We start from the raw sequence: 13,049 nt of genomic DNA, 5'->3' as shown, positions 1-13,049 counted from the left end.
CTATTTTAAATTTAATTATTTTAAATTTAACAGTCGAGCGGTTATTTTTCATCAAGTAGTTAAGTTTTACTGAGAATGCGCCCCACTTTAAAGTTTGAAGGATGGAAAGTTATTTTGGTTTATTTTGCCCTGAAAATAAAATGATATCAAGTGGTATAATAATTTCAATACAGAAAACGTAAGAAGAACGTCGAGAAACACTTACAATTTGTTTTACTGAATGCATATAAATAAATTATCTTATTATAAGTAACCTATAAGTAACTTTTCCTAAAGATCTGAAAATAGTTTTTTTGCAAGATTTGTTTCAGTGTTGGAAAATAACCATCATACGGTCAAAACTAACCATGCTTTCGAGTAGGGTTATCTTTGATAACGATAAAATAACTGCTCGACTGTCACATTTTTTTCTCGAAGCTATATTTTACTGAAATTTTGACAAGATAGCTTTTACCAAAATACTCGGTTAATTATTTCCGATTTCTCGGTAATTCAGAATGTTATGCTGATATTCGGTTTAGTAAATTACCGTGTTTACCAGCAATTGGTCGTTTTAGTGAAACCAGCAAATTAATGATATCAATTTATACCATGTTCACATTAGCGCTTATATCACTTGATATACCGAGATGATATGCATATCACGTGGGAGTGTTCACATATGATCGAAATGATATCGTTTGACAATCGAATTGTCATATTGAATGTTACCATTAGTAGTAAGATCAATAATATTGCTTTTCTCTCCTACAATTCAATCAATAATTGAAGTTTTGCAATCGGCTCCCTGTCACGACGCCATCTTGATGAGATCAAAATCGGAACTTCAAAATCAGCTAATTGCAAGTAAACAAACAAACAGCAATACATTTGTTTTGCGCGTTTACCTTCTTTAGTGCACGAAAATTAGTGAATTTTGGGTCGACTCTCTCACAATAACTTGTCGGTTTACCTAAAATACAGCAGGCAGTGTTTTGGGACATCAAGTGGAGATAATTTTCACAATTTGAGAGTCGCGATGAGTGTCAAAACTTCGCAGTGTTTGGGGCTCGAAACGCGAAGGGCTCAACGTAATCGGTATACTTTTAAATGGCTGGTGCTCACATACCGGTGTCAGATGGGTGTTTGCAATTAATGGTTTCCGAACCCCAGTATTTGTTGAAAAATTTAAAATTATAATGATTGTTTATTGTCACTCTCAAAGTGACGTTCATAAATAAGTACGTTCAATGCCATTATCCGTGTTGCTAGTAGCGATTTTTGACAACTCGACATGATATCGTACATGATATCCCGGATATCATGCCAAAAAGGTGATACGCGTTGACATAAAATTGTATGGGATATCAAGTGATATCGCACATGATATCATCGGAAATCAAGTATATCCGTATATCACTTGATATCAGCTCTAATGTGAACATACTATTACCGGAATCACGATGAACAGCTTTTAGATAACCGAAATTCGGTGATTCATCAAAGTAGCCATTTTTCTTCAGTGAAAAATTGAGCGATGTGAATAAATGTATGTGCTCATTTGTGGAACTAAAAATTGAGTCCGAAAAGCGATATGATTCGTGATATTTAAACAAATTTGTTCAATATTTGGCGATTATTCGTGTCAAGAAATCCCACAAAGAATCCTAACACACACGGGATGATAATCCACGTAACGCTAATATTCTGCATGAAATTAATTAGGTTGCGGTATCTGTATTTCCTTGACCATTCAATGTTTTATTGAGCCATTAGTTTCGTTGTAGCCGGAATCTGATTTCCTGCGGGAATTCAAATCGTATTCCCTACTGTAAATGACATGAAGGTTGTAGCGTTATGTTAAGGATTTGAGTTAAGTCATGGTGAGATGCATATAAGGAAATTGAATCAAGCGTGTAGACAGAGTAAGAAAAAATTAGTGCAACTGGGTGCACTGCTCCTTTTGACAGAATCCGAAAAAGAGATAGCGTATCGAACGATACTCAGTTGGTCTTCCGGCGTGCTCGAGTGGATACGTGTTCTGTGAGGGCCGTTTTTTCTTCGCCTTTGGCGGCCATTGCGCGGAACGCGCTTCGGAGTGACGAAGGTTTTGGATTTGTGCGGCCGGCTATGATGTTCGGCTGGATTGTGCAGTGAAAGGCCGGCAAAAGTCACGCGGAAAAAAGGTCGGGTCAATCACCCGCGAGGCAATTAACGGAGGTCATCCAGGCAGAAGCAGAAGATCGAGGCACGTCAGGTGAAGCGGGCGGCACCCTCAATTGGGGCACTCCGCCATTGTAATCTGGGATCGCGTGTGCGGACGGGAGAGGAAGGTTCCTCGTTTCTGCCCATCTACAAGCACGGGCGAGCATACGAGAATTCTGCCGCTAGCCGCGACGGAGATTGACGGCGCCGAGGCCGGTAGGAAGGACAACCAAGGAAGCGAAATCCAGACAACAGTTCCGGCACATGCACAAACGGTCATGATTTGCATGATTGGTGGCGTTGGTGCAACCGATGTAATGAGAACGTGGACTTCGGAAACAGGAGTGAATGCTGAAGTGACACGGGTAAGTCTGCACAATCATTTCCTTGCATCTCATTAGTCCCAGTAGTGTGTGACGTTTATTGGTCAGCGGATCACAGTACATTGCCAACGTGGCGAGAAAGTGGCATGCCATGCCCCAGAAGGAGTAAAAGAGAAAACTTTAACAATGGCGCCCAACCAAAAAACCCATTTGTTCGGGTTATGAAAATGTACTCCTTTTGGCTAGCGTACGTTTTCGGTTAAGCGATACGACGCATGACACACACCCCTTTTTAGACTCAGTTGGCAAAATTAAAAAATAAATAAATCCATATAAAGTAAAGATATTACTAGTTTGCGTTTTGATTTGTTAGTTAGGTTAAATTCTGTTGATTGGCTTTAGTTTAGTTCACTATCTAACGATGGAGATAGATCCATTACATTTAAGTGAAGAGGAGTTAAATTATGAACTCGCTCTTCGTAGTATCACTGGCCTTGGGCAAATCACCCGTAGGGGTAAATGTGCCCGTTTATTGAAGGCTTTTGAAGAAGATTTAAGGCGGAAGCGTTTTTATACGACTTCTAGTCACGTTATGGGTGGTGAAAGCAACATTAATGCTTGCGCATCACGTCTGAAATTATTGCTGGCACCAATAGACTCAGCAATTAAGAAACACGATATTGGTTTCTTAGAACATATAAAATCGCGATTACGTCACTATCGAAATCGTTTAGTTCGCATCGATCCGCCTCCGGTCGCGCTTCGGGAAGAATTTGCTAGTGTTCAAGCGTTGATAGCCGCTTTATTGGAAGAAGTTTACACCGCGTTAAATATGTCAGACTTGTGTCAAGTGAGTGATCGAAACTGCAGTTCCAAAGAATCAAATAACTCAGTGCACATAATGCAAGGGGCATTTGGCGTAGCGGAAAATCATCAGAGTTCGCAAGCAACGCACGGACAGGAGGGAGGTGCAGGCGCCCTCGCGAAGAAGACAGCAGAGCAAGGTGCTAGCAACAAGGAAACACAAATGGCTACGTTTGCATGGCAGCAAACGGAAAGTAACGAAGCTACTGGCTTACCCAGAGTATCATCACCTATCGGAAGAGGACGAGGTCGTGGACGTAATTTCGGAAATTGGCAACCGGTGTGGCCTTCAACTCCACACAAGGAAGCGGATAACTTCAATCCAATATCCAATCAACACCAACATCACCACTACGGAAGAACGGGAAGCACACCGCCATCCCCTCATAGAGAGTATCCGTCACAGGAAGAAAACAGAAGGGACGACTCAGCAGACTACAACCGCATACGAGACGAGCTGCTGACACACCTATTACGGAGAGACAGGCAAGAGAGGCAGGATACTCACAGAAACCCTAAAGCCATTCACAATTGGCCATTCAAGTTTCGCGGTGAAAAAGATACAACATCGCTCAACACATTCTTAGATCGCGTAGAGTGTTTCGCTCGGTCCGAAGACGTTTCGGATGAACTGTTATTGCGATCCATCAAACATCTACTTCTGGATGACGCACTCGATTGGTACGGGCGAGCTTTTGCGGAAGGAACGTTGCATACGTGGCGTGGCTTCAAGGAGCAAATACGACGAGAGTTCCTGCCCAGCAGTTATGCGCAGATTCTGAGAAATGAAGCAAATTCTCGGTATCAAGGTGCAAATGAATCGTTTGCGAAATTCTTCAGGGATATATCAGCACTATTTCGGTTCGTCCAGCCAGCGATGTCACCAGAGGAGAAATTCTTCATCGTGAAGAAGAACATGAATACGGAGTACGCATCGATTGTTGCAGCTGCGAGACCTCAGTCGTTAACCGAAATGGCGGAAGTCTGTAACGAGTTCGACGAGACGCGCATTCTGCTGAGCCGTCATCGCAGGACACCGATCCCACACTACGCGCTGCTTGAGCCGAGCCTAGCAACGCCAACACCTTCACAAAGAGAGAGAACATACGGGAATACAGGACAGTTGCAAAGGTTCAACAGAGTACACGCAGTGGAGTCAGCCGAATTTCGAGAACAACAACTGTATGATGAGCCGTACGACTCGATGTCAGCAGCTGGAGAAGAACAAGATTGGACACAACAACTGGAGATGATATGCCAGCAAGTAAACGCATTAAAGGCTCGCTTTGAGAGGAGAGATCATCGTCAAAAGGCGACGCAAGGGTTTCGTGTACAACAGCCACAACCGTCGAGACAATCTAATCGGTCGGAAGCGAACAATAATCGTAGAGAGCAACAGTCAGCGATCTGCTCCCAAGAAGCACAGGACGAGAACAGATCAGCCCTGCTTCGCTGCTGGAATTGTGATACGGAAGGACACAGATTTATGGACTGTCCAAAACCACAAGCCATACTGTTTTGCTATCGATGTGGTCAGAAGGGCTATTCACTTCGCAGCTGTCCTAGTTGTTCATCGGCAACGGGAAACGAGCAAGCGAGGAGTCAGTAACCGAGGGAATCGCATCCTCGCAAGAATTCTACAGTCCCTCATCATTTCCCGAGCTTCGGCACATCAACTCTATCAGAATCAACACAAACGGAGACAACCGGCCACATGCCGACTTCACAGTTCTTGGCAAACAGTTAACAGGTTTGTTGGATAGCGGAGCAAACTGTACTCTAATCGGAGGAGCCGCGATAAAGATCATCGACGAGCTGAACTTGAAGCGAGGTCGACTGAAAGGCGGTATCCAGACAGCAGACGGCACAAAACACACCATATCCGAGTTCGTTAAGCTGCCTATAGCATACAACGGCCGTCATGAAACAATTCCGGTGCTACTAATACCTTCACTGCCCGAGTGTATTATACTCGGCATGAATTTTTGGGAGAAGTTTGGAGTTCGAGCGGTGTGCAACAAGATAGACATGTCATCCGATGAGCAGAATAACAATGATGAGCCCATGAGAAAGCTGTCAGACATGCAGAAAAGACAATTAGACACGGTAATAGGAACGTTTCCAGTGAGTGAAAAGGGACGAATTGGCCGTACAGATAGGTACACGCATCGCATCGACATCGGAGATGCCAAACCAAAGAAGCAGCGCTGTTATCACATGTCAAAGTATGTCTTAGACGAAGTGAACAAGGAAATTGATCGGATGATAGCGTTAGATGTCATCGAGGAGGCAGTGTTTTCGCCATGGAACAATCCGCTCGTTGCTGTAAAGAAAAAGACAGGACAGTACAGTGTTGGAGAGGGAATTTTCGGTTTCTTTTGAGCGAATACACGCGTATAGTGCGTTGACAAATGCTAAAAGCTAATAACATTTTTTATTAGAATTCAATGGCTTTAATAACATGTGCTTAACTTACATCTGTTAACCTTCAATAGTTCAACCACCTCCAACAATACTACTAACGATAATGATAACGCGAAATCTATCAGAAATACAAATTGAGAAAGTTACACATTCAGTCAATTCAATCGTGAGTATTACTTACTGCTACCAATCGCGATAACTTATAAATATATCAATAAATTCACTTCTGAAACCTTAACTAAACCTCCATGCGTTCTTACGGTCTTGTACCACACTCGCATGATTTGCAATCGGTCGTTTTGCAGCAGCCAGCCATCTTACACGTCGCTGTCATTTGGCAGGGTTGCCTGTTATTGTGAAGTCAGTGAACCAGTGAGGTCAGATTTATTCACCGAAACATTCCCCGGGCCGTAACACTGGTCCAGGTCCTCAGGATCAGTTTTACCAGAGTTCACCTCCAGCACCGCCAATTTCGCCACCGGTCTTCGAAGAACGCCAGACGAAGTCTGCACCCACGCTTGACGCACGCGTCCATCGTGTCCTCGTTGGACCTCCAGAATCTTTCCACGTGTCCACCCGTTGCGGCGTCCGTCGTCAACGATGATTACTTAGTCACCTTTCTTAACCGGCTTTACCTCTCCGAACCATTTCGTCCTTTTGGCAATAACGGGCAGATACTCGCGTATCCAGCGACCCCAAAACAGGTCCACCAAGCGGCGACTTCGATCCCAATCACTCCGACATACGCTATCCGACTCAACCAGTCTCCTCGGCGGCTGTGCCACCCCGCTGGAACTGCTAAGAAGGAAGTGGTTGGGAGTTAGGGCTTCCTGATTAGCCATGTCCAACGGAAGAAACGTTAGAGGCCTAGAGTTAACGATACTTTCCGCCTCTACCAGTACTGTACCGAATATCTCTTCCGTAGGGAGCTGCGTAGTTGACATTGCGTAGAAAGCTGATTTGACGGAGCGCACCATCCTTTCCCAGGCGCCGCCCATGTGCGGAGCAGACGGTGGAACAAACATCCATTTCGTAGTAGCATTCGTGAAAGTCTCGGCTAAGGATGCGTTCATGACTTTGATTTCGTCCCGGAGTTCGTTGCTTGCACCCACGAAGTTCGTCGCATTATCGCTATAGATCTCGGAAGGAGAGCCTCGTCTGGCCACGAACCGGCGAATCGCCATCTTGCAGGATTCCGTTGACAATGAATGCACGACTTCTAAGTGCACTGCGCGGATAGATAGGCACGTGAATAACGCTACCCAACGTTTCACATTGCATCGGCCCTCTCGAATGGTTATGGGACCAAAATAGTCCAGACCCGTGAACGAAAATGGTCGGAAGAAGGCTCCAAGTCTGGCTCTCGGCAGCGGGCTCATCCGGGGTACCCAGGGGACAGCATTACGGATTTTACATTCAGCACACTTTCCGGTTACACTCCGAACTACGGTGCGAAGGTAAGAGACATGGAAGCGTTGCCTCAATTCGTTGATGACCGTTTCCCTGCTTCCATGCAGGAATTTACGATGATACCACAAGACGATGAGGCTTGTAACATGGTGATTTCGAGGAAGTATGATAGGGTTCCTAGTATCGTACGACGCAAACGCCGCCAAGCTTATTCGGCTTTCCATGCGCATAATTCCCTTTTCGTCCAGGAACGGAGAGAGTCTGTAGAGTTTACTGCCACCGCCTAATTTAATACCTTTTTTCACAGTGTCAAGCTTCGAAAGTAAGACCACCTCCTTCAAGTAAACCTCTTTCTGGATGGCACGAAATATCCACGTTTCCGCCATTTCCAATTCTTCTCTCGACAGTGGTCCGTGTGTAGCAGGAACCCGCCGTATCTTCGCTTTCAGATTCCCAAGGAATCGACCGACATATCCGATAGCTCGGGTGAGACGTTGCCATTTCGAAAATCTTTCCCAGTCGAACACTGAACGAACCACTTCGTGCTCGATTACCAGGTTAGGGCGCTGCTCCTCTATCGTATCGTAGTTTACACCCTGAGATGACGGCCAGTACGCCTCATCCATATGCAAAAGCTCAGGTTCTCCAAACCAACGGCCGTTTGGATTCAAATCGGGTTGCCCCTTCCACTTCGTAGCATCGTCTGAAGCGTTCAAATCCGACGGAAGCCAATGCCATTCAGCTCTACTCGTTTTCTCCAAGATCTCCCCGATACGGAAAGCGACGTATTGCGTATATCTGCGCTGATCAGAATTGATCCAGCCCATAACGGTTTTCGAATCAGTCCACATATACCTCTTCGCGATTGGTAGAGTATGAGTGTTACAGATGTCCTCCATTACTCGCGCTCCTAGCAGTGCTGCTTGAAGTTCCAGTCGCGGTACCGACGTCAATTTGAGTGAGGCTACCTTCGCCTTCGCGCATATTAATGCGCACTGCAGTTGTCCCGCTACTTCGGCCCGCAGATAGGCTACGCAGGCAAACGCAACCAAGCTTGCGTCAACGAATACATGTAGTTGTATATTCTCGACTGCCGATGAAGGCTGTTCTGGAAAGTAACAGCGCGAAACTCGTACCGTCTAAAGCGAAGGAAAAAGTTCAACCCACCGGTCCCACCGTGGCTTCAACTCAATCGAAATTTTTTCATCCCAGTCTGTCTTGCTTCGCCAAACATCCTGGATAAGGATCTTCCCGTGAATCGTAAAATGAGAAAGAAATCCTAGAGGGTCATATAGACTCATCACCGTTCTTAGCAGCTCTCTCTTGGTGGGCCAGGCAGGTACTACCGTAAAGTTGGACGCGTACGTAAATGCGTCTTCCTGTGGTATCCAAAGCACGCCAAGCACGCGCTCCGAACATAGGCCAGTTCCCGTCAAGAACTCTTTAACTTCTGCTGTCTTCGTCTCACCGAGCTTACTCAAAACCTTTTCCGAGTTAGACATCCATCCACGAATGACAAAACCACCTCTAGAGTGCACGAAAGTAACTTCCCTCGCCCTACGAATGGCCTCCTCTTCAGTATCCACGCTGTCCAGATAATCATCGACGTAGTGCTTACGTATGATCGCGTCGGCAGCTTCAGGATATCGATCTGCATATTCCGTAGCATTCAAATTCTTAACGAATTGCGCCGAACATGGCGAGCTCGCGGACCCGAACGTGGCTACATTCATGAAGTACACTTGAGGATTCTGATTAGGGTCATCTCTCAGCAATATACGTTGGGCATCTCGATCCTCCTTTCGCACGAGCATCTGGTGAAACATTTCTTTCACGTCGGCACAGATAGCTATTCTTTTTTCACGAAATCCAGTGAGCACTCCCTTCAACGGTACGAGCAGGTCCGGTCCCTTAATCAGCATCGTGTTCAAGCTCACACCGTCAACTTTCGCAGCAGCATCGCAGAAAATACGTATTTTTCCTGGCTTCTTGGGGTTCGTGGTGACGCCCAATGGTAAATACCAGACCTTTCGCGGATCGGATGCGGCAAGTTCTTCTTCCGTAGCCTTTTGTATATATCCTTTTGCTTTATATTCCTGTATCTGTCGTAGTACACTACCACCTATACCGGCATCCGCCTTGATACGCCTTTCGAGGCATTCTAGCCGCCGTATGGCCATGAAGTAACTGTCGGGAAACTCGAACTCGTCAAATTTCCACAATAATCCAATTTCAAATCGTAAGCCAACACGCTGAGTGGTTGATTGCAAAATCTGCTTTGCCCGTTGATTCTCTTCGGTATCGAGGCTTTGTGGTATAGAAACTCTCATATTTTCCAACGAAAAATACTGTTTTACCAGTTCATGTAAATCGTCCTCTTCTCTTACACATTTGCACAGGTGCATGTTGAAACACCGTTCGTTCCCCATCGTCAATATTGGCCCATGGATCGCCCATCCCAATCTCGTTTTGGTAGCTATGGGTTCATCCACCTGTCGTTCACGCCTCTTCAAGGTGACACTCAAATGCGCATTGTCGTTACCAATCAAAATCTTTGGAACGGCATCCCGGTAATCCGGAATAGGCAGACCTGCCAAGTATGGGTAGAGCTTCACCAATTCGTCATAGCGGAGAGTCTGTGTCGGCAATCCTAGATCCTTAACCGTGCGAACATCAGAGAGTACAAACTTCTTCTCTTGGGAGATACCGGAAATATCTAACCTCACTCGCTTAGAATGTTCTTCCGACCGAGTCACGTTTCCCGTCCAGGACAGACACAAGCTTTCAGATTTGCCATTCACACCGAGAGAATCAGCAATAGATTCATCAATCAGCGTTATCGACGAGCCATCGTCTAGGAAAGCGAAAGTAGTAACCGAACGTTTCTCCCCATGGAGTGTGACTGGCACAACGCGGAAAAGAGACCCCCTCCCAGTAGCGTGATGGTTTTGCACCGCCGTGTCTCTGGCTGATGACGGATTACTTCTTTTCGGATCAGTATGCAGCAACGGATGATGCCTGTACGAGCAACCTCCTATTTCACATCGACTCTTCGACTTACACGATCGCCTTCCATGCGAGAATAAACAGGTACGACAGAGTGATAACTTCTGGACCAATTTCCATCGGTTATCAACGTCCAGTTTCCGGAAAGCAATACAATCTCGCACTTTATGCCATGCTTCTTGACAAACGAGACATCGTTTATCCAAAGAACTACTCTCAGCTGGCTGGGATAGCTTCGATATGTCCGTCGAATGTGGATTACAGAAGTTTTTCCCTTTCGATTTGTCGTGCTTCGGATGATTTGCCCTCATATCTACCGTCAGCGTGACCTCGCTGGCCGCAGATACCAAAGTTGACATATAAGTCGCAAACGTTCGAAGATCAGCTCCGGGTTGTTGACGTTTAACCATTGCCCATTCAAGCTTGAGATTCGCCGGCAGTTTGTCCACCAGCTCATAAAGTAGCGTAGGATTGTTCAAATGCGCTTCCTGATGACTCGCGAGCAGATGATCGCAAAGATTTTGTACAGCTATTCCGTACCCTATAAGTGTCTCGAGTTTCTCTGGTCGCGGAGTTGGAACTTCTCTCACTTTCTTAAGCAAAGCATACACTAGAATTTCAGGTCTGCCATAAAGAGTCTGCAAAACCGATATGACCTGTGGCACGGAATCCGGAATCAACAATTTGCTTCGTACCGCTTCCAACGCGGCACCACGCAGACACCGTTGGAGTCGCATTAAATTTTCCGTGTGAGTAAATCCACATGCACTTGTGGAATTGTTAAACGAACTTATAAATAACGGCCATTCTTCCGGATCACCTGAGAACAGCGGAAGTTCCTTTGACATCACCTGGCGTGCTGCCAGTTGTAGCGAAGTGGGCTCGACTTGAGTAACTGGCGATAAATTAAGAGAGGGATATTGTATTCCCGGCTGTGATGGGTCATGCACTGGTAACGCAGAAGATAATAAATGAGTTCGATCGAGTGGGTGTACATTATTTGAAAACTGTTGATCGAATCTTTCATACGAATTACTATTGCTACACTGATTACCTCCCTGCAGAGGTACTGCACTACCTGGCAAAACATTGCCTCCTGCCGATGTTTTACCATCACAGTTGCCTTGAGACCTATCGTTCGAACTGTTAATTACACCTCCTACTTGCGAAATCCCGAAGGGATACGATTGAGATATTTGATTATTAAATCCATAGAATTTCCGATCAAATGGATACACATGAGTGGGAAACTGGCGGTAGAATGCATCATACGAATTACGATTGCTACATTGATTACCTCCCTGTAGGGGTACAGCACTACTAGGCACGAAATTGCCTCCTACCGGTGCTTTATTTCCAGCACTGCCTTGGGGCCTAACGTTTATACTATTAATTACACCTCCTACCTGAGATGTCCCGTATGGATACTGTCGCGGCATTTGATTTTTCATACCGCTGATACCATTATTGCGAACCCACGGCTGGCTCCATTGAAATGCTGGATCCACCGGAACGATAGAAGTGGACACCGTACACGGAACTTGTAACGGGATCTCTGGGACGACCGTCGCATTCGCACGGCTGGTTGTTACAAATGTTGTTACTTGCGCAGACGAGAATGCTGTACACGACGGGGTTTCCTGCACGGCAGCTGTCGCAGTTGTCGTCGAAGGGAAAGCTGTCTCCTGAGTGGCTAAGGTAGAATTCACCAAACCCTCTAGATGTCGCTTACGCCATTGATTGACCTTGCTGTCGCTGCTCTGAACGGATTTCCGACTTTTCTGATCATCGCCTTCTTCTTCGCAATCGTCTTCCATCGCTTGAAATTTCTCCCGCAGGTATACTGAATCGATTTCCAGCTGTTTTTTCTCGAGATCGATTTCCTTCAACAGCTTTTCCGCCTCGTGACGTTTCCGCTGCTCAACCAGCGCGAGATTCAATTGTCGCTTTTTCAGTTCTGCTTCTTCCTGAAGTTTCTGCAGACGAAATTTAGTTCTCGCTCGGACGCTGCTAGCAGATGCGCCTGCCTCTGAACCGGCAGCGCTCGTCGATTTTCGCGGATCTTGTGTGGGTTCCTTCTCAGTAAAGATGCACTTCCGACAGAGAAAGTCTTTCTCGCTAACGCTTTCCCCTACGCCGACGCACTCAAAGTGCCACCAACTTCCGCACTTATCACAAGCGACCATCCTACTGTTGTCGGATTCCCCACACGCCGGGCAGCTACTTTGGTTTTCATCTGACATCTTCCAATTGTGCAGATCTTTTAGTTTGTTGGAGAGGGAATTTTCGGTTTCTTTTGAGCGAATACACGCGTATAGTGCGTTGACAAATGCTAAAAGCTAATAACATTTTTTATTAGAATTCAATGGCTTTAATAACATGTGCTTAACTTACATCTGTTAACCTTCAATAGTTCAACCACCTCCAACAATACTACTAACGATAATGATAACGCGAAATCTATCAGAAATACAAATTGAGAAAGTTACACATTCAGTCAATTCAATCGTGAGTATTACTTACTGCTACCAATCGCGATAACTTATAAATATATCAATAAATTCACTTCTGAAACCTTAACTAAACCTCCATGCGTTCTTACGGTCTTGTACCACACTCGCATGATTTGCAATCGGTCGTTTTGCAGCAGCCAGCCATCTTACACGTCGCTGTCATTTGGCAGGGTTGCCTGTTATTGTGAAGTCAGTGAACCAGTGAGGTCAGATTTATTCACCGAAACAACAGAGTATGTCTAGATGCTCGCCACTTGAACTCGATCATGGTTAATGAAGGACATCCGATTCCGCAGATCGCCTCAATCGTCAGCAACCTCAGTGG

The 13,049-nt window shown here is 45.7% G+C and overlaps 1 protein-coding gene across 1 annotated transcript; it reads right to left on the bottom strand.

The window, feature by feature from the left end:
* Positions 1-6,403: 6,403 nt before the first annotated feature.
* LOC131434261 (uncharacterized) lies at positions 6,404-12,454 on the bottom strand. The gene is made up of 2 exons (XM_058600926.1): positions 8,510-12,454; positions 6,404-8,344 (listed from the first exon to the last, which is right to left on the bottom strand). The coding sequence occupies exons 1-2, from the start codon at positions 12,452-12,454 to the stop codon at positions 6,404-6,406; spliced, it is 5,886 nt and encodes a 1,961-aa protein (XP_058456909.1).
* Between the last annotated feature and the right edge of the window lie 595 nt (positions 12,455-13,049).

The sequence above is a fragment of the Malaya genurostris genome, chromosome 3 (assembly GCF_030247185.1).
Source record: "Malaya genurostris strain Urasoe2022 chromosome 3, Malgen_1.1, whole genome shotgun sequence".
NCBI lineage: Eukaryota > Metazoa > Arthropoda > Insecta > Diptera > Culicidae > Malaya > Malaya genurostris.
This window is presented reverse-complemented; position numbering and strand designations above follow the sequence as displayed.